At 38.5% G+C, this 21620-nt stretch overlaps 1 protein-coding gene across 4 annotated transcripts in view; it reads right to left on the minus strand.

Annotated features, from left to right (window-relative positions):
• The window catches only part of LOC149844996 (chromatin remodeling ATPase BRAHMA-like), a 50648-nt gene that overhangs the window by 11771 nt on the left and 17257 nt on the right, over positions 1–21620 (minus strand). For all 4 annotated transcript variants that reach the window (XM_089995417.1, XM_089995419.1, XM_089995418.1 and 1 more), the window contains 6 exons: positions 13092–13184; positions 12925–13008; positions 11373–11576; positions 8333–8575; positions 6714–8264; positions 6046–6582 (listed from right to left, as the gene is read on the minus strand). In XM_089995417.1, coding sequence (XP_089851543.1) covers positions 6046–6582; positions 6714–8264; positions 8333–8575; positions 11373–11576; positions 12925–13008; positions 13092–13184 — 2712 coding nt within the window. The remainder of the gene's footprint in view (positions 1–6045; positions 6583–6713; positions 8265–8332; positions 8576–11372; positions 11577–12924; positions 13009–13091; positions 13185–21620) is intronic.

Genomic DNA, 21620 nt, shown 5'->3' on the forward strand with positions numbered 1-21620 from the left:
ATTTTTAGAACCCGGTGCAACAGTGAGGGGCATGCGTGTGATGTCATTATTGACACTGGGGCTTGTGAGAACATGGTTTCCGAGAGTGTCGTGTCCACCCTGAATCTGAAAACGGAAAAATTGTCCCAACCATACAAGATGGCGTGGTTCAAAAGAGGGAACGAGGTTTCCATTACCCAACGGTGTCTAGTTTTGTTCTCTATAGGGAAGCATTACCACGATAAGGTGTGGTGTGATGTAGCCCCTATGAGTGTGTATCATATCCTTTTGAGACGTCCCTGACAGTTTGACCGCAAGACCATTCACGATGATTGTAGGAACACCTACTCATTTATTTTTAAGGGTCATAAAATAATTCTTCTCCCTATCAAGGAGACCGGTTTTCCCACTGGATAAACATGAGCGAGTTCCCCGACTCGTGGACCTATCATACCGAACTTTCTTGAGACATTGTAGGGAGGACGGTTATTGTTATGCCCTGGTGGCCAAACCGTCTATGAATACGTTGTTGCCCGTTCCCGCAGGCATCGCGCCCCTTGTTGAGGAGTTTCGCGACATCATGCCAGACGACCTTCCCGATGGCCTACCTTCGATGCGGGTGGTGCAGCATGCCATCGATTTTGTCCCGGGGTCGAGTCTACCTAACCTCCCCGCGTATCGCATGAATCCATCTGAGCATGCCGAGTTGTTGAGGCAGGTTCAAGAGTTACTGCAAAAGGGTTTTATTCGTGAGTGTGAGCCCTTGCGCAGTGCCCGCCCTTCTCACTCCTAAGAAAGATGGATCCATGCGCATGTGTGTCGACAGTAGAGCGATCAATCGCATCACTGTCAAGTATCGTTTCCCCATTCCCCGGTTGGATGACATGTTTGATATGTTGGTTGGTGCCTCTATTTTCTCCAAAATCGATTTAAAAGTGGGTACCACCAAATCCGTATCCGAGAGGGGGATGAGTGGAAAACGGCCTTCAAGACACATGATGGGTTGTATGAGTGGTTAGTCATGCCATTTGGATTATCAAATGCCCCGAGTACCTTCATGAACATGATGACCCAAGTGTTGTGCCCGTGTATAGGAAAGTTCGTCGTAGTATATTTTGATGATATTTTGATCTATAGTTCTTCATTGTTTGATTGTTTGAGTCATTTGTGTCAAGTCCAGAAGCTGCATGTGAATGCCAAGAAGTGTGAGTATATGACGTCAAGTGTGGCATTTTTGGGTTTTATTGTGTCGTCTGATGGAGTAAAGGTGGATCCTGCCAAGGTCTGAGCTATTGTAGAGTGGCCTATCCCGCGGACTATAGGAGAGATTCGTAGTTTCTACAGGTTGGCCACCTTCTACCGCCAATTTGTGAGGAATTTTAGCACCCTCATGGCCCCTATCACGGAATGCCTAAAGGGTACTAGTTTTCATTGGACTCTAGCCGCAGACAAAGCTTTCACACTCATCAAAAGGAAAATGACTAGTGCCCCTGTCCTAGCCCTTCCTGATTTTAACGCAGTTTTTCAGGTTGAGTGCAATGCCTCTAAAGTGGGAATTGGTGCCGTCTTGAGTCAGAACCGCAGGCCCATCGCGTTCTTTAGTGAAAAGTTGACTCAGTCGAGGTGCCAGTACTCTACTTATGACGTCGAGTTCTATGTCGTTGTATAAGCCATTCATTATTGGAGGCATTATCTCATTTATAAAGAGTTCGTTTTGTACATGAATCATGAGGCGTTGAAGTATTTAAATAGTCATAAGAAGTTGAGTGTTAGACATGCCAAGTGGGTCAGTTTCTTGCAAGAGTACACTTTTACGATCCGCCATCAATCAGGTACTCAAAACAAGGTAGCTAACGCACTCAGCCGGAAGAATAGTCTCCTAATGACTATGTCTGTCCAAGTGATTGGGTTTGAGCAGTGCAAGGAGTTGTACCCGACAGACCTTGACTTCCAGCAGATCTGGGAAGAATGCATCTCCTCTGCCAGCATGGCAGACCCACGGTTCACTATACATAACGGTTACCTCTTTCGAGGTAATAAGTTGTGTACCTGCGTTCTCTCTTAGGCTACAATTGATTTCTGAGTTGCATAAAGGGGGACTAGCTGGGTATTTAGGACATGATAAGACGTTCGCACTATTAGATGAACGATACTTTTGGCCCAAAATGCGCAAAGATGTTGTCAAGTTCATCCAAAGTTGTCAAGTATGTCAAGTGTCCAAGGGTCGACGTCAGAATAGTGGTTCGTATACTCCTTTACCCATCCCCGAGCAGCCTTGGGAACACGTTTCCATGGATTTTATTGTGGGTCTTCCTAGAACCTCGCGTCGTTTTGATTTCATCTTAGTTGTCGTTGACTGATTTTCCAAAATGGCTATCTTTGTCCCGTGTAAGTGAACCACTGATGCCTCGTTAGTAGCCTCGTACTACTTCAAGGATGTGGCCCGTTTTCATGGGTTGCCTCACACGATCACCTCAGATCGTGACACTCGCTTTATGAGTCATTTTTGAAAGTCATTATGGGCTTTATTGAAAACCAAACTCCAGTTTAGCAGTGCATACCATCCCCAGACCGATGGCCAAACCGAAGTCGTGAACCATATCTTAGGGAACCTACTAAGGAGTCTAGTTGGGGAGAATGTCAAAACATGGGACTTAGTCTTGCCACAAGCCGAGTTCGCCTACAATAGTTCCATCAACCGGTCCACGGGCAAGTCTCCTTTTCAAGTGGTTTATGGGCGCTCACCAACCCATGTAGTAGATCTAGCACCTGTGTCTAGTCTCCCAGACCCAGCCCCAGACGCATTTGATGTCGTTGAATAAATGTGTGATATTTACAGACAAGTCCGAGCCAAACTTGGTGAAAGTTATGAAGCTTACAAAGCTTTCGTCAACCAAGGTCGGCGTGATGTCCAATTTCAAGTAAATACGTTAGTATGGGTCTACCTACGTCCTGAGCGTTTCCCAGTGGGTACTTATGGTAAGTTGATTCCTAAGAAATATGGCTCTTTCAAGATCCTCCGACGATTGAGTCTGAATGCCTACCTCCTTGAACTGTCATTATGTTCGAGATGTATTTTTACGGGGCACCATTCAAAGTATCAGCTAGTGAACTTCTTCACCAAAGCCTTGCAAACTCTAGGTGATCTCACCGTCTGTTTGAGAGGGGGTGTTATATATATATATATATATATATATATATATATATATATATATATATATATATATATATTGTAATGTCAATTAGCGGCAAATTAGTCTTTTCACTTGTAAATATGCATGTCCATTAGGGATATTTCTTTTGTTTTTTATTCCTTTTATTTTATTGTTTTTCTTTATTTTTTTTCTTTTTACTTTTTGAAATGGGCCCACATAGAGTTGTTGGATCCTCTCCAACGGTCACAAATGTGACTATTAGAGGGGCTCCCAACGACTCTAATGGGAGCCCCTTTGCTTTCGTTTTGTGTATAAATAAGGGGACTTGCCCCACTTCTATGTAAGCTTGTTTAACCTTTCTCAATAAGAGATTATTTATTTTTTTAGAGCTCTCTCTCTCTCTCTCATATTGTGTGTGTTTGTCACTTGCCACTTTGTGGCTTATTGTATTTTTGTCCATTAGTGGCCTCTTGCTTATATGCTTGTGCATCTCTTGTAGTCACTTAGTGACATTGTTCCTTTCACTAGTGTTTCATTACAGCTTGCACTCAACAAAGATATCCATGAAAGAAAGCATTCTGCACCTTCACCCAGAAAAACTGCCGAAATTGTGGAGTATGAAACTCTCAACTAGATAACATGCAACCAAGTCACCACTAGCGAAAATTCCTTCAACAAAGCTACATCAACCTTAACTACACTGATTGGATTGAAACCACATCAGTGGGTAATGTGAGAGACCATCCTTGCATTCCTTCTATCATCGTAGGTGACATCACCTCCATTAATATCAAGATTAACAAGCTTATGAGAAGTTTTGAGCTTCAGGAAATCGAAAATTAAAAGAGACCTATTAGAAGACACAACAGTTGAAGAATGCAATAAAAGCTGAGACTAAGAGATCCACACCAGTGAACTAATCATACGATAATTTTCAAAGATCAATAAAGGAGGAAATTTTCAACAGAAATAATCATTTACTAGTATGACAAAAAAATCAAACAGGTCAGAGGAAGCCAATCTCTTAACAACCTAACATGCAAACAACTTTTGCTAAACTCTGTAAAATAAAAACACAGGTCAAATACAAAAGATGTCCTAACTTATCACCTATTTACAACAACCCTTTAAAACTCTAAAATATGAACAAAACTACTAAAAAAAGCTATTTATTTAAAAAGGTGCTGCAGGACGTAGAAAAATGAGAACTGGTCACTTTATTTATAACATCACTTCATCTAGCTGGTAAGACAGTTTTAGTGACATCATAACTGACTTGCCCATACCCCAATTTGATTGCTTCAAACAGAGATCACCATCTTAGACCTCTTCCTGAAGATGATGAAACTAATCCCATGGATATCAAAACAAGTTGATTTTAATCCATAAACAATACATTTCACTGAACTCCATCAAATGCTGCTGCTACCAACAGCCATAGGAGATCACTTCCCAAAGATGATGAAATTAATCCCATGGATATCAAAACAAGATGATTTTAACACATAAAAAATACATCACACTGATCTCCATCAGACAACACTGTTACCAACTGCCATACTAGCACGCACCACAAGCACAATTTTTTGACTAAAACAGACCTCACTATTCAATATTTTCAAAAATAAATTTCAACAAATCTCCAACTTAACTAGGCCCTACACAACCAGCCAAGACTTTCACAAAAAGCTCAGCACTGCCTTGTTAAGGGTCAGCTTGGACTTGCTTCTTGAAAACACCAAGCCAAGCCTAGCTCTAAGCTTGTTATTTAAACGAGCTGAGCCGACACCCTGAGTTTGGGCTCAATCAACCTTGTTAGAAAAGCTTGGCTTGACAGAAAGCTCAGTTGAGCTTGTTTAACACAAAGAAAGAAGTTGGTATAACAGTATCCCTGTTCTCTTCGAAAAGAGAGGCAATAGGTTCAAATCCCTCTGCCGCTCATGTGTAATCTAAAAGAAATATATTATTTGTGAATATATAAAGTTCAGTCAGCTCGGCTCAAGGTCTTAACGAGCCAAGCTTGAGCGTAGCCAAGCTCATCTCTAACACATCCGTTCAGTCGTAGCTCAAGCCCAAGCCTGATAATTAAAGCACAAAGCTGAGTTCAAACAGCCCAGGCTGAGGCTCAGATTTGCTAGTGTGCAGCCCTAAACTTAACCAATTTGAATTAACATGCTTGTTATCTATCCCAGCATTAAAATGTTTTTTTCAATAAAAAACAATTGAAAGTTCAATCAAGCTCTCAGGTGATATAATTAGCTTGAAAATTACATCTACAGAGAAAATGTCAATAGAGCCATGCAATAACTTGCTATTTTTGTTCGCAATAAAATAGTCCAATAATTATGCTGAATAAGACATTGAACCCATGAAATTACAGCAGATATAGAAATCTTACATAACATATAAAACAAGAGTAATTGCACAATATTTTGGCAATAAGCTATTATCTAATAAATAAACCTTTGAATTTTGAGATAGGTCTAAAATAAGAATATAAAACAACAAACAAGAAATTAGCCACTGGTCAACTCAAGTTAAGCAATGTCAAGTTGAATATTGGTTCATAGGAACAGTGTCTATTTCTTTCCAATTTTATCAGATGACTCCAAAGAGACAGGGAAAGAAGGGTCTGTTGACAGGCACAACAACAAAACTTACTTCAAATCATCAACATAAGCATGAGCCAACCACATGAATATTTCAACCCAATCCTCTAAGCAAAACTCAGTTGAAAGCATTTAAATTATCAGGCCTTCTACGCAGAAAAAGTTTCACAACCAAGATGTCAAACTGGCCTTTAGCATGAAAAAATTGGTTAAGCAACAACATTGGTCAAGGAAAATGTTTCAATCCACAGAGAACTGTTCAAATCCCGATCTAAAAAGAAGAGTAATGATTCAGGAGTAACCTTTCTTTGATTACTATCAGACATTTGTTTGCCAAGGAAGGAAGGACTACTCGTGCGCACTGTCTTATGGTCCCAAATTTCTTTGGAGTTCTCTCCAGGCTCATCCACTGAACCTGTAAAGCTATTGATCTTGTTGTTCTTTGACAGCATTTGCGAGTTTGAAGAATGTGCAGCTCTTTTAGAAAGAAACTGACGCCTCTGCCTGAAGCTCAACTCATTGAGGTCATTCTTGCTAGATACTGAATCATTGAAACCCTCAACCTCTAGATCAGTCCTTAATGGTGCTTCAAAATTATGGGTTGCATAGTTTGATAGTTTAGATGAATTTCCATGAAGGAATGTTTTCTCGCTAGAGGATTTTTCGTCATGTTTTTCTGAAGAGCATCCAGGACGGAGACGGATACTGCGTTTCCGCTTTATCTTGGGCTGTAAAACCTGCTCGTCTTCACAATCATCTCGATCATGAATCCAACTTCCAGATTGTTGGAGATCCGTGTTAAAATCCACTGCAATCTCACCTTCCTCTAGCTCTACAGGCTGAAATAAAGTAACAAATCTAAGAAAAGAAAAAGAAAAAAGTGGAGAGGATATGGAAGACAGAAATCATGCACACAGAAATACAATTAATAACAATAAATGTTCATGAGTAGGGAAAAACAACTACATACCACACACTTAGATAGTGATCCAGGTCTCGCATCTAATGCAGAAAGAGACCCAAACTTCTGAGAAGAAACAATAGGAGCCATAGTTTGGGTCACCTTACAGCTTTCAGAAGAAGATCCAGATGAAACTGCTTCTTCCAATGTCCTGTCATTTCTAGTGGCCTCCTCTCCATCACATTCAGTTTGTAGATCCTCTTCATATTGATCTTTGTTACTCAATGGATCACCTAATTCTCGGCTGAAATCTTCATCTTCAAATCCCCCAATTTCCTCCTCCTCGTCATAACCATTCTTATCCACTGAACTTGCATCATTGTCTTCCCCATCATCCAGCTCTCTACAAGCAAGCAACTTCTTAGAATTTGATGACCCCTTTGGCCGCCCTCTTTTCCTGACAACCATAGGAGAAGCAGATCCTTCTTCCTCAGGTTCTATACTCATGCTTCCAATCAAGCCATTTTTTGGTGCCTTTTTCGAAAGAGCGGCAATAACAGCATTTACATCTCTAGAAGTGGCACGAAGCCAGTTTGGAACCTCATCAAACTTTATCATATCTCCTGTCCAATCTAATTCCTCATCCATTCGATCAAACAGCTCAATCTCTTCTTCACTTCGAGCAATCATACGATTTACCTCCTGCAGTGACGGTACATCATGAACAGTTTCTTGATATCTTTCTTCATCATGCAATAGCAGCTCTAACGTCGTGCGTCTTTCTTCCTGGGTTGTCCTCTGATCAAAACGCCCAGCATTTATGACCTCATCTGCCATATCAATCTTGTATTGCTGAATATTGTTGCGAACAAGACTCTCTATCGAACCCATATATCGATCTTTGCCAGCAAGATCATCCTCTAGGTCCACTGCAGCTCCACTCCTGAAGTCATCTTCCTTCTGGTAACTAGATATGGAATCAACAACTGCCTCCATATATATAACTCTCACCTCTCTCTTCTGACCAATGCGATGGGCCCTAGCTACAGCTTGTTCCTCATTTTTAGGATTTGCATCAGGGTCATAGATGACAACTGTATCAGCAGACTGAAGATTTAAGCCTCTGCCTGCAGCACGAATACTGAGCAGAAAGATAAAACAATCTGTATCAGGACTATTGAAGTCCACAATAGCAGATTCTCGATCCTCAAGGCTAGTCGACCCATCAATTCGCCTGTAAACTAGCCGTCGCCATTGCAGATACTCCTCTAATATATCAAGAAGCTTTGTCATTGTACTAAACAGAAGCACACGATGCCCTGTTCTGTAAAGCTTTATAAGAATCCTATCCAGCATCCAAAGCTTCCCACATGATCTTACAAGGTAATCCCTTGAATAGTATGCCACATAAGGGTAACATAATAATGGATGATTGCATACTTTGTGCAACTCCATGCATCTATTTTGAAGAGGAACATAATGCCTTACTTGGCGATTTGGATTCCTAGAAACTCTTGTTAACTCTTCCTGGGGATCAGCTTTTTTACTTCCAGTAGCTTTAATCCAGTCATAGATGGCACTTTGAACAGCTGACATTCTACACCTCAGAACGATAGGAACCTGTAATCCACATATTATGAGTACTGATCATGCTGCAGTATGATAGTATCAAAATTGAAAGCTTATACCTTTGCTGGAAGAGACCCTTCAACATCTTCAACCCGTCGTCTGAGCATAAAAGGCTCCAAAATTTGATGAAGCCGGTGAATGATAATAACTTTTTTCTCTGTTTCAAGCCAGTCATCTTCTGCAGTTTGTGACTGTCCATCCTTCTGAAATGGCTGAGAGAACCAGTCATAAAACGCTTTGCGATTATCAAACACTTCTGGCAGGAGTAAGTTCAAAAGGGACCAAAGCTCCTTCAAATCATTCTGTAGCAAACAAAAAACAAAATCAACCTTGATTATTACCACACAGTCATGTCATTAACAGCAAAATCTATCACAAAAGCTGAAGCACACTTGCACGAAACACAGGCATTAAAAGATTGTAAAACCAGACAGGACAAACAAACATCTAACCAACAAAAGCTACGTACAAAATTTGCTGAAAACACTAAATACAAAAATATGTCCTTTGAATACACAAAACAAAACTTGTTGAAACAAGAAGGTTATTTTAGAACAGCCTTCAAATCCAAAAAAAGGAAGAAGAAGAAATTTCAACCACTGCACCACTGCAAGTCATAGAATATTTAAGAGAGGATTTTTCAAAAGCACCTAAAGCTATGTCACATAGGTGCGGATGTGGGTGCAGGTGCGGATGCAGCGATTCGGCACTTTAAAAAAACTTGGATGCAGGGGTGTGGGGAGGGTATATATATAATTTTTACTAGTTTTAAGTTAGCACTTCATGTATGTGTGTGCATTTATATATTTATATACATAATATAGATATAACTGGACTTGGTTAGGGTTAACCGAATCTACTTTTGGACAAAAATGGACCTCGGTGTGGTTGACTTCACCTAACACAAAGGGAGCCGTGTCCAAGTGTCACACCCACATGGGTTCGGGTGCGACGCGAGTAGAGTGTCCTGTTAGAAGAGTCCGTGTGACATAGACCTAAAGTTTTGTCAATATGTTTAAAAGAATCCAAACTATGTAGCTTATCTTCCCCAACGAGCTTATTCCTCAACAAATTATGATGTTTTGAAGCTTTACACAAATTGGTGAATCTTTTTTTAAGTGAAAGGTACCCGCTGAATTGCGGTTTTGAGTAAAATTTCGAGTTGGGTTTCTTCAACAGAGTTTGTCAATGTGGAGTGGGTTCTTGTGGGGTTCTCGAGTCTGGTTTTATTTACAGAAGTTAGGGTTATTGAGGAAGGGAATCTCAAGAATGTCATTTTAGAGGGAAACCCAACTCATAAAAAGGGTTGAAGATGCAGAATGTAACAACATGAGGCTGATTTTTAAGGTGTACCACTACCACCATGGATGATGGATGATGAGAGAGAGATTAACAAAGGTCAGTTGGGTGAGAAAGAATGGTGGGTGGGAAAGCGTGGACATAGGAATAAAGAGAAAGAGAGTGAATTACGGGTAACCCAGTAAATTTGGTTTATTAACCCAAATTGGGTTAATGATAACCCAACTTGGGTTAATGATAACCCAAGTTAAACTAACAGTAATCTGGTTTTAATTAACAGCGCAGAAACTTAGGTGTGTTTTCGCAATAATCAAAGTTTAGGTGTGTTTTATTGTTACCAAAACATTAGGTGCATTTTTTTAAATCTCCCTACTTAAGAAAATGCTTCAAAAATCAAGAAATTTGCTTCATCTCATGGCAAGAAGAGAGCAATGAGCGATAACCAAAAGTAATTATGAAATGTTGCAAATTCAATACTTTCCGCATTAAGGATAAACGAAAAGAGGCCAAGAGAGTTCCTAAATAAAAGAGCACAAAAATATGATAGTACCAACAAAATAAGACATAAGGTCTATGTCACATAGACACAAGCACAAGTAGGGGACCTGACATGTACACAATTGGTAGAACATGAATTGTGTAAAACTAGGACACAGACATAGCTGCATATATATATATATAGAGAGAGAGAGAGAGAGTTTAAAAATTGAAAAAATATAAATAACAACAAAAAAACTAAGAAAATAATAAGTTTGGAATTATTGTTCTTCCAAAAATATAAAGAAACATGTTTTAAAGGTTTTAAAATATAAAAGAAACAAAAAAATAGGAAATGCAAACTTTAAAAAAAAAGAGTTTACTCCAAAAAATATCATGATAATATCGCGAGATATCACCTTTAATATCGGCTACCTTAAAATATCGGTATTTCTCGCGATATTTTCAAAATATCGCTGATATCAGTAACAGTGATATATATATATATATGGATCACTAGAACATGAGAACTACCATGTGAACTGCGATTTTTATGGACTTTTTGTTCTTTTCTCTTAAATCCAACTGTGATGATGTGATCTAAATGGATGGTTTTATAGAGTCCAGCTCTTGAATAATCCAATTGTGATGCATAACCAAGATTTTTTAAGGCTTTAAAGTCAATGGCTCAGAATCTTCATAAATAATCAAGCATCAAAAAATCATATTTATTCATCGAAAATACACAATCCAACAGTTGATTCCTAGCAAATTCAACATGCTGAACACATCTGCATGGTCGGATTTGCAAAAAAAAATGTTTGAAATGCCCAGTTGGCACAGTAGTTCTAATATTCTAGTGCCCACACACGCACACACACACACACACACACACACACACACACAAAGCATGCTGAATGGGTTTTTCAGGCCTTTTTGTTTTATTTTTAAATTTTGACCATACTGATGTGATATACGTGCTTGATTTTATAGGGATCAGCTCTTAAAGCATTTAATTCCGACACATCCATTTTTATAATGTTTGAAAAATCAACGGCCCAAAATATTTGTAATTTATGAGGCTTCAAATATCTTTTTCCATAAAAAAACATGGTCCAGATGTCGATTCCTAGTAAATCAACCATGCTGAACACAACTATGGGGCAGAATTGTGAAAAAACACCCAAGAAACCACTAACAGTCAAAAGGGATGGGAAAATTGGAGGAAAGGATACTAAAACTTTTGATTAGGAAAACTACAAAGTGTAGGCACCCAAAATAATCTCACAATTCAGATTCAAACAAAAATAACCAGTCACAAACCTGAAGTGGTGTCCCTGTTAGAAGCAATCGTCTCTGACAACGATACCTATCAAGATCGCGTGCCAAGCGTGAATTTCTGTTTTTCATGCGCTGAGCTTCATCAATTATTATATATTTCCAATCAACTTTGGAAAGCTTTGAACGATCATTCATGACAAACTCGTAAGTTGTGACAAGCGCATTAAACTTCATGGCGCAAACTTCCTACAAACAGATGGAACAGAACATTTCAGCACCAAAGTGTATTCCAAATAAAATCATTGCAGAGATACAGAATTTTGAAAAATATGCTACAAATAAAAGCAACTTCAAAACTGAGTACTATAAATTGGGACAGTTAATATAATCCTATAGTTACTTACCTCCATGCAGCACACTTGGCATCCTATGTCACATGGGTGCGGGTGTCCGGCACTTTCAAAAAAATGGATGCGGGGGTGCGGCAAAAAATATATATATATATATATATATATATATATATATATATATATATATATATATATATATATATATATATATATATAAAGTCCAAAAGTTGGACATAAATGATCCTGGGTGTGGTCAATGCACCCAGGGTCAGGTTGACCACACTGGGTGCCGCACCCGCACCCGCACTCGCACCCGCGTCGCGTCACGTCAACGCGGGTGCGGCACCCAGTTTGCCGAGTCCCTGTGACATAGTTGGCATCACAAGACAAAACATTTATGCTTCGTATTAAAAAATGGATTCAACAAATCAATTAGTTATATTCACCTATGTACACAAGCATTTATGATACAATCATGAGGCAAGAAAAAGTCAATCCACTCATGAAAGAAACTACATTTCTTGTCTCTGGAAAAGGATAATATCATAAAAATAACAGATAGGTCTGACATCAATACAAAACAAATAAAATACATGTGCATATGAACCATAGTCACTTGTATCATTAAAGGTAATTTCTCGGCGAGGGTATTTCTCAGAGAGATTTTCAAAAGTTGATAAAACTCTGGAATATTTCGGGAATTTAAAAAATTCAAAAAAAATATAAATAACAACAAAAAATCTAAGAAAATAATAAGTTTCACATTATTTTTCTTCTAAAAATATAGAGAAACATGTTTTAAAGGTTTTAAAATATAAAAGAAAAAAAATAGGAAATGCAAACTTAAAATAAAAAAAGAGTTTTTTCCAAAAAATAATGCAATATTATCGCGATAATTTCTGGCGATATTTTGAAAATATCGTGAGATATTACCTTTAATATCGGCTACCTTAAAATATCGGTATTTCTCGCGATATTTTCAAAATACCGTCGATATCGGTGACAGTGATATGAACACCTCTCTTCTTCATAACTGCTGCACTACCCTCAACAAGTTATACTTTGTCATTAAACAAAAGCAATTAATCATTTATAATCAGCACAAAACAAACACAAGTACACACACTACTCCCAGGCTTTCTTCCGACCTTCGAACTTTTAAAAGCACTCCATCCAGAAACAATTAATAGAGACTAATAATAGCTGGGTTAAGGAGAGAAAACAGATAAGGTCCCAAACTTCACCTGAGTATATAACTTCATCCGTTCATCTTTTGCACCGACATAGTAAATGCATGAAACTGACGGCAGCCAATTGTGTAACTCACTCTGCCAATGCAGATGCCATCAGAAGACAAGTTTAAGAATATGAATTTGCTTAACTATGTGGTATTTAAACAAAAGAATGCTACCTTCCAATTAACCATAACAGCATTTGGAACAATTATAAGATGCGGTCCATAGTTCCCCTTGAACTCCATCAAATAAGCCATTAATGCCATAACCTGCTTAGAATTAAAAAACAGGAAAGCAATAGGCCCCAGTTAGTGGGAACTCAAATACAAATTTTAAATTGTTTACCAAAAATACAAAATTTAAATTGTTTACCAAGTTTATATCTGTCTGTTAAGAAGGATTGGAAATCTTAAAAAACAGTATCCATGATAATAGACATTTATAAAAATTGTGGGGTACCATAATAAAAGGAGGAAAATGTATCAAAACAAATATTTCCATTAAGAACAGATAGATTTTTTCTTCTATTTCACAGGACATTGTTTACTCTTAATTCGCATGGATGACATGATCAATATGGTGGTGACTATACACATAGACAATGTGAAGCATAAAATTAGTGGGTGTTTAAAATGAAAGACATAGGAGTTCTACACTATTATTTGGGTTTAAAGATTTTGCTTATTCTAAGAAAGATATTCTTTTTCTCAGCATAAGCATGCAATAAATCTTGTGTGGCATATGCTACACTAGCTGGTGAAGTTAAGCACAAAGATATATCAATTAAGGCCAATTACAAGCATTGATTTACAGATGAAGAGCTGCTCAATGATCCTACCATCTATCAGCGACTAGTTGATAGTTTGATCTATTTAACTATTTAGAACCTGGGCACCACTTATGCAGCTTATATAGTTAGTTTGTTCTGTCATGAAATGGCATGGAATCTGAGATACAAGAAATACAAAAGAATAACACCAATTTTATCAAACATAAATAAAATCCAAATGCATTCTCATAATGCATTTGGCTAGATACAATAAAGAGTATTACATTAGTTGTCAAAGGTGGTGCCTAGGCGCAGCCCCACTGCCTGGGCGAGACCAGGTTTGGACGGTGGGGCCCTATATTGCAGCCTAGGCTAGGCTTTTTTTTTAAGATTTTTTTTAAGACATTATTTGTTTTCTTCTTCAAGGAGAAGAAAGAGAAGACATGTTATTTGTCTATTGCTTGTATTATGTCTATTATCGAGAAGAAGAAGACATTATTTGTCTATTGTTTGCATTATGTCTATTATTGTTAATTTTTTTGTATACATGATTTTATTTTTTGTGTATCGTTCATTCACATTGTTAGTTGTATGGTTTGTTTATTCAATTGTTAATTTATTCTTAATTTGTTTGAGCAGGTTAAGGTTATGTAATATAATTGTTTTGCAGTGTTCAACGGCATATTATTTGTCTATTGCTTATTGTTGATTAATTTTATGTTGTATACATGTTTTTTATTATGTTTTTTTTTATTTTTTTATTTGAGGTACCGCCTAGGCCTTTTTAGGGACTCACTGCCTAGGCTCCACCTAGCGCCTGACAACTAAGGCTATTACCTATTACAAACACCTAAAATACATACATATATAGAGAGAGAGTGATTGGTAACTGCTCACACGTTAGGTGCTAAATGAGCATGCTAAATGGGTTTTTCAGTCTTTTTCCATTTTATTTATAAATTATGACTGTTCAGATGTGATCTATGTACTTGATTTTATAGGGATCAGCTCTTGAAGCGTTTGATTCCAACACATGGGTGGGTTTTCATAAGGTTTAAAAAATCAACGGTCTAAAATCTTTGTAAATTTTTTAGGCTTCAAATATCATTTTTTTCATCAAAAACACATGATCCAGGTGTGGATTCCTCGTAAATCAACCATGCCCAACACATTTATGGGGTCGGAACTGCGAAAAAAAATACCGGAAGGGCAGAAAAACCAATTTAGCATGTATCATTTAGCACCTAACGTGTGAGCAGCTACCAATTTCTATGTATGTATGTATATATATATATAACATTACAATCTTTTAAGAGATGCCTCACCTCACACATGGTTGTAAAGTTGTAAACAATACCATCAAAAAACAAGTGAACACAACTCACCATACACATGCTATGTAGTCAAAAGCACCGACTAGACACCTAATCGGGCTAGGCGTTAGGAAAACTAAGAATCAGTCAGATTCCTAGTTTTAAAAAAAAGTTCTTTTTTTGCCGACTAGTCGGCGCCTAACTTGTCTTGGCCTAAGCGTGAGGTTTTTTTTACGATAACACCCAGGGGGAGGGTTATAAACTGTTCTTTCTCTCTCTCTCTTCTCTCTCGCAGAACATCCCCCACACGCTGTCCTCACTCTCCACCTCCAGGTATGCCTTTTGTCCCCCCTTCTTCTTCTCTCCCCCTTCCTCTACCTCTTCTTGTTCTTCTCTCCCCCTTCCTCCGCCTCTTCTTCTCCTCCTCTCCCTCTGTATGTCCCCCACCCACACACACACACACTTCCTCTGCCTCTTCTTATTCTTCTCTCCACATTCCTCTTCTTCTCCTCTCTCTCTCTTTGTCTCTCTTTCTCTCGCCCCCTTCCTCTGCCTTTTCTTCTTCTTCTCTCCCACTTCCTCTGCCTAAGTTATATTTTGGCTCACGTTTAGTTATTGGTGGAACTTAACATGATCTTATGTAGAGAAATGTTATTAGTTGCTTATAGATGAATTGTCATTGAGGATTTTATCAACTTCTCTTTGTGAGATTTTTTCTAAAAATCCATGAACTTGAAGACATACAAAAAGAAGACATGCTTTGACACATATAATGACGAGGTACTCGAATAAGAATCCAAGTGCCACAAAAGCAGTAAGAAATATATGCTCAAGGATACTAAATCACTCAAGTACATCTTAAATAAAGAGAGTTCAAAACATAAGAACCAAAACTAGAAACACGCATGTACATCTCACAAAATCATTTAACAAAAACAAATAAATATTGTAAATCATATCAAAATGTTTAATAAAATTTTAAATCAGCACCAATATGAATGCAATTAAATCCAAGAAAAGAACAATACTCAAATAAGTTTGAAAAAGAAACATTTAAATCTTTTAAAATTAACACCCAAGAAAATATATACCAAAATGATTTCAAAGAGTTCAATCATTGGTTTATTAACAAGCATAAAACAAGAAAGTTTCAAAAAAAAGATTTTAAAAAATAGCAAGCAACTTTAATAATTTTTCAAAGATATGATAAATAAGTGTTTTCTCATGCATAAGGCATGAGATAGACAACACCAGCAAAAATAACCATATATATAAAGATTTAAGATACATACTGGATAAAGATTTCCTGTGAATCCAAGCCGTACATCAATCGTGACTCATTCACGAAGCACCAACTTGAACCAAAGAATCCCAAGATCCAAAGAAACAACATACCAAGAAAAAAAATGGCGCTGATACTATGTCACAAAATGGCACAAAATTCAAGACACAAGAAATATCAAAGAATGACAATAATTTTATCAGATATAAATGAAATCTAAATGCATTTGGCTAGGTACAATAAACCATACATAACCATGAGGAAAAACAAGACAAAAAAATAAAATATTTTATTAATGAGAAATATTCACACAAATATACAAGTCAACATCACTCAACACTCGTAAACACAGACACTATATACATCCATCCTCTCTCACCTATACAACAACTGGATGGGCAATATATAGAGAAAGATATAACAGCTAGTTTGACCCATTAGAGCTAGTTAATATGGCTAGTTACAGCAAATCCCAACTAGTTTGACTATTCAAACTAGCCATTAAAGCAATGTTACAAACCTCAACGACTAGTTGGTCATTCAAAAAAATGACAAAAATAGAAAATACAAAATACAAAAATAAAATATTTAGTCATTTTACTAATGACAAGAAAACTCAATCTATTCTAACCTAAGTATACATTAGGTATACTTAACCTAAATCCTAAAAAGAACAAATAGAAAATACCTAACTAAATACACAAAATATATACTTTGGTACTTTGAATTCAAGAAAAAAAGAAATACAAGAGAAATAAAAATACAAGAAAAATACCTATGTACACCTTGGTATACTTAGATATATATAAAATATACAAACAATACATGTCTTTTAACACGTTCATCAGTTCTCTCTCAATCAACCTCATACAGGTTATCTGTTGTCGTTGTGTTAGAATGCATTAAGTCTTGTTCTTTTCCCCAACATCCTATCTTGACCTTAGAGCATACTATCATTCAAATTTTGGAGGATCCAGTGACATTGTCACTCTATCATGAGGTTTTTTTTGTTTTCTTTGGTATTTTTTGATATAGGAGCATAGTGTAAAAAATCGACAGGTCAACCCAGTGACTCAGTTGATTCGACCCGGAACGCCCAGTCACTGGGTCAAAAATGAGTACAAACTCATTTTTTACATAACTCGGCTTAGTCACCGAGTTGACCCGGCTGAGTCATGCATATATATACATATATAATATATTTTATATATAATTACATATATTATATGAAATATAATATAAATATTATGTATATTATACATATAAATATGGTTATACATATATTAATAAAATTATACATTAAATATATTATAAAAATATCATATAATACATATTATATATAATATATTGATAAAATACTATAAAATATACATAATATATACGTATATTTATATATTTTATGTAAAATTAAAAGTTAACATGACCTGGCCGAGTCACCAAATTGACCCGGCCGAGTCACGGATCACTCAAGGACGAGCCGAGTGAAGAGTCAATGAGTCTTAAAACCATGCATCAGAGCACAAAAAGAAACAGAAGATTGTTTTATTAACTACAGATGTCTATCACGGACTCATGACACAATTCACTGCAGAGATTATACAGCTAAGGTTGGCTCCTCACATATATAAATGTAGTGAACTTAACATCACCCATCAAACTTTTATTGTGACAATCAAAGTTCCATTCACATTACCAAAAAACCTGAGTTTCATGACGGCATAAAGCATATAAAAATCATCTCCGTTTGCACTAAGAGTACATTGATGCCAATGTTTCATTGTCCTATATAAGATTAATGCATAAGATGCTAATTTCATAAAAAGGTTGAGTTTGAAGGAGAATGTAGAAATAGCAGCAGGGACACTTTTCATGCATTTGTACTTTACCGTCTGCATACATGGCCAGGGAATTCTAGTCATTTTTACATTTTATTCTTTGTAATACTAGCAATATAAAAGTAGACTAATGCCATATCAATGACCATCTGAATAGCAGCAGTATCAGTTTGACCACCTTCTCTAGGACCTCTTCTAGATTTGTTTGAGAGAGATTGGATTTCACTTTTCTCTCCTTGGCGCAAAACATGAAGCCAGAAAAAGGGATTTAACTAAACTCATCATTATGCATAGCTACCAACATATCTCAATGCATCCTTCACTGGATCCTTGAGTAAAACTGCAAACTTGGGTGTAACCTTGGTCACTTTCAAACATGCCCTATGATGCTATCAATGAAAAATCCATCCTAGTTATCACTCTCAACCTACATGGTTCTAAAAAGGCTACAATGCCAGAGATGACCACTCCAAAATAAATTCCAATCCTCGTGCATGGAGAAATGTTCCAATTAAAAGTTATACTCTAATTAAAAAGTAAAGGTTTGACTTTATCTACAACTGGTCCTTTCTTTATTATGCCAGACAAATGCAGTTATAGGATATTGCACTTGACTATATCTTGTGGAGTTTCCCATTTAAATATTATATGCAGGACATGTTAAGAACAACCAAATTGGGGTCTCCATGAGATATAGCTTGCTGCACACAGGCATTATGTTTCTCAATAATTTTCATAAGTATCATAGAAGTTTTATCCTACATAGCTGCCATTGCTTAACGAAGCAAGGCCAAAATTCTTCTGTAGAACAAGCAACAAATGGATATTGTCATTCCTATTTGGAAGGCAACATTCACATTAGCTATCTAGGTATTTGTCTTGGTTTAGCATCATCCATCATTAGCTACTTGTGGCAGGTAGGGTTGCAAACAGATCAGATATCTGTTGGAACATGCTTGGCCTGACTGTAAAACTTGGATTCGGGTCGGATCCGGACCCGACCCGGACCCAACGGAGGCACTGCCTCCCTCGCGCCTTCTAAAGACAGCGAGGCAGGGAAGGGGTTTCAAATAGAAACCCCCTTTCCCCTCTTGCTCTTGTTAAAATATGTGTACTCGTACACATATATGTATATATATATATAAATATATACATATATGTGTGCAATACCGATAGGGGTATTTCTGTCCTTTTGCATTTGCTATATAGTTGTTTTTAGAAAACAAGTATTTATTTTTTAGAATTAGTTTACATTTTATATTTTTTTATTTTTTGTTTTTTTCATTTCACACAAGTGGGGGCCCCACATAGAGTCGTTGGGGCCTCCAACGGTCACAAATGTGACCGTTGGGGGCTCCCAACGTCTCTATGTGGAGCCCCTTTTGGCCTCTCCTTTTTCTCTCTTCTTTGTGCATAAATAGGGGCTTTCTCCTTTGTATTTTCCAAGTTCTTGGAGGAGTTTTTGTTCCATTGTAACGGGTGTTACACCCTTCCTCTCTTCAATAATATTAACTTATGCCTTATAGGCATTTTTGCCCCTTTTGTGGGTTTATGTGTTAGCACATTATGTGCGTGTGTTTTCCCCTTTAGTGGGTATATCCGCACTTCATGTGCATGTGTATTGGTTCATTATTGAACCTAATGTATTCAAAGTTGTTTCCTTACAGCTCTCTCGTCTCTCTCTCTCCCCCCGACCCCCCTCTTCTCGTGTCTGCCGAGTAGCGGCCACCGACGACCCCCTTCCTCCGGCGAGCTTCTTCCGGCAACCCCCAGGTACGCTCCCCTCGTTTTTCTTCTCCTTTTCCTTCCGTCTCTCTCTCCCTCACTTCTCTGTTTGCGCAGGAAGAGACTGAGCCACCTCCCTGCCTCCCTCAATCGCAAGGGAGGGGCAAAGCCCCCTCCTTGCTGCCCTAAATCGCAGGGGAGGGGCAGAGCCCCCTCCCTGCGATGTGTTTTGCGAGGGAGGGGCCCAGCCCCCTCCCGATGCCTCCGTTTGCAGGGGAGGGGTCGAGCCCCTCCCTGCGTACCGTATTTGGCAGGGGAGGGGTCGAGCCCCCTCCCTGCGTCTCCTTTTGGCAGGGGAGGGGTCGAGCCCTCCCTGTGCTCCCTGCGGCCAAGGGAGGGGTCGAACCCCCTCCCTGCACCATCTTTAGCAGGGGAGGGGCCCAGCCTCCTTCCTACTCCCTTTTTTTCTGCAGGGGAGAGGTTGAGCCCTCCTCCATGCACCGCCGTTGTTTAAAGGAGGGGTCGAGCCCCCTCCCTGCTCCCTCTTCGCTGGCGTCAGGCAGGGGCTTCGCCCCATGCCTGATTGCGTGTTCGACGGGCAGGGGCCAAGCCCCTACCTCTTTGGGTATTTGGCAAGCAGGGCAAAGCCCCGACCTCCCTCGTGCCTTCATCAAGCAGGGGTGCAGCCCCCTGCCTCCCCGTGGTTGCTGACAACAGGTCAGCAGGGGCTCGCAGCCCCTGCTTCTTTCGCGTTCAGCAGGTTCGCAGGGGCACTGCTTCTTTCACGACAGGGCAACAACAACGTCTCTGTCGTCTCTACCTTTTTTATTGAGATAGCATGTTGACGTCATGCTTTTGCAGCTCGTACGACGGATCCCGCTCGCGCCCCGCGACCCGACCCGTTGATCGCTTACACCCATAGATGCCAACAAGCTCGCAACTCCCCAAGATAGGGGAAGATTGCACGGAGGACTTGGACAATTGAATTGAGTTCAATTAACTAAAAATGACAAATAAATATATATATATATGCATATATATATATTTATACGAGTACGCATTTAACTCAAGGACGTGAATTCGTGATCCTTGTCCTTTGCTTTCTGTCATGGCATTATTTTGCCGTCTCGCTTTGTACTCAGGCTCCTGCTTTTGCAAATGTTTCGTTATTGCCTTGCCATTGCAGATGACGCTCAAGTTTTCGCTCATTGCATGTTCTATTAAAGGCATCCTCATGAAGGATGCAAGAGGCATTTACCACTCTTCCGCTTGCTACAAAAGTTGAGTCGGGAGCTTAACGATACATCCACGTCTAAGGAGAAGGATCCCTAGCAGGGATCCTGGCTTTTCGAGTGAGCAGTCCTGCAAGGTACACTTGAGAATTTAGGGAGTTGCGCAAAAGCATCAAAGACTGCCCAAATCGAAGTATTTGGAAGGATGTGATTGGCTGGTTTTGTTCGTCTATTCGATATATCTCGGGTAACCCTAAATTGGGGCTTAAGCGAACTTCTTAGCGGGGGTTCTGTTGAGAAACTCGTATCCCATTTATCGAGGCCAATATTGAATCATGTGAGGCATGTAGATACCACGATAGCGGATGAGATTCTTGAAAATCGCATGCCAAATGTTGGCACAAATTGTTGGTCGTTTCAAAGGAAAAAGAATGTTAAAAGTAAAGTTTGAGAAACATTACATCTTTGTGAAACACTTTTGTTGAAGCTCCTATTGAGGAACTATACCCCTTTCATCCTAGAGTACTTGTAGTCGCGCACTATACGCTA

Source organism: Nuphar pumila, chromosome 2 (assembly GCF_984573655.1).
Source record: "Nuphar pumila chromosome 2, dmNupPumi1.hap1.1, whole genome shotgun sequence".
In the NCBI taxonomy this organism is placed as follows: Eukaryota; Viridiplantae; Streptophyta; class Magnoliopsida; order Nymphaeales; family Nymphaeaceae; genus Nuphar; species Nuphar pumila.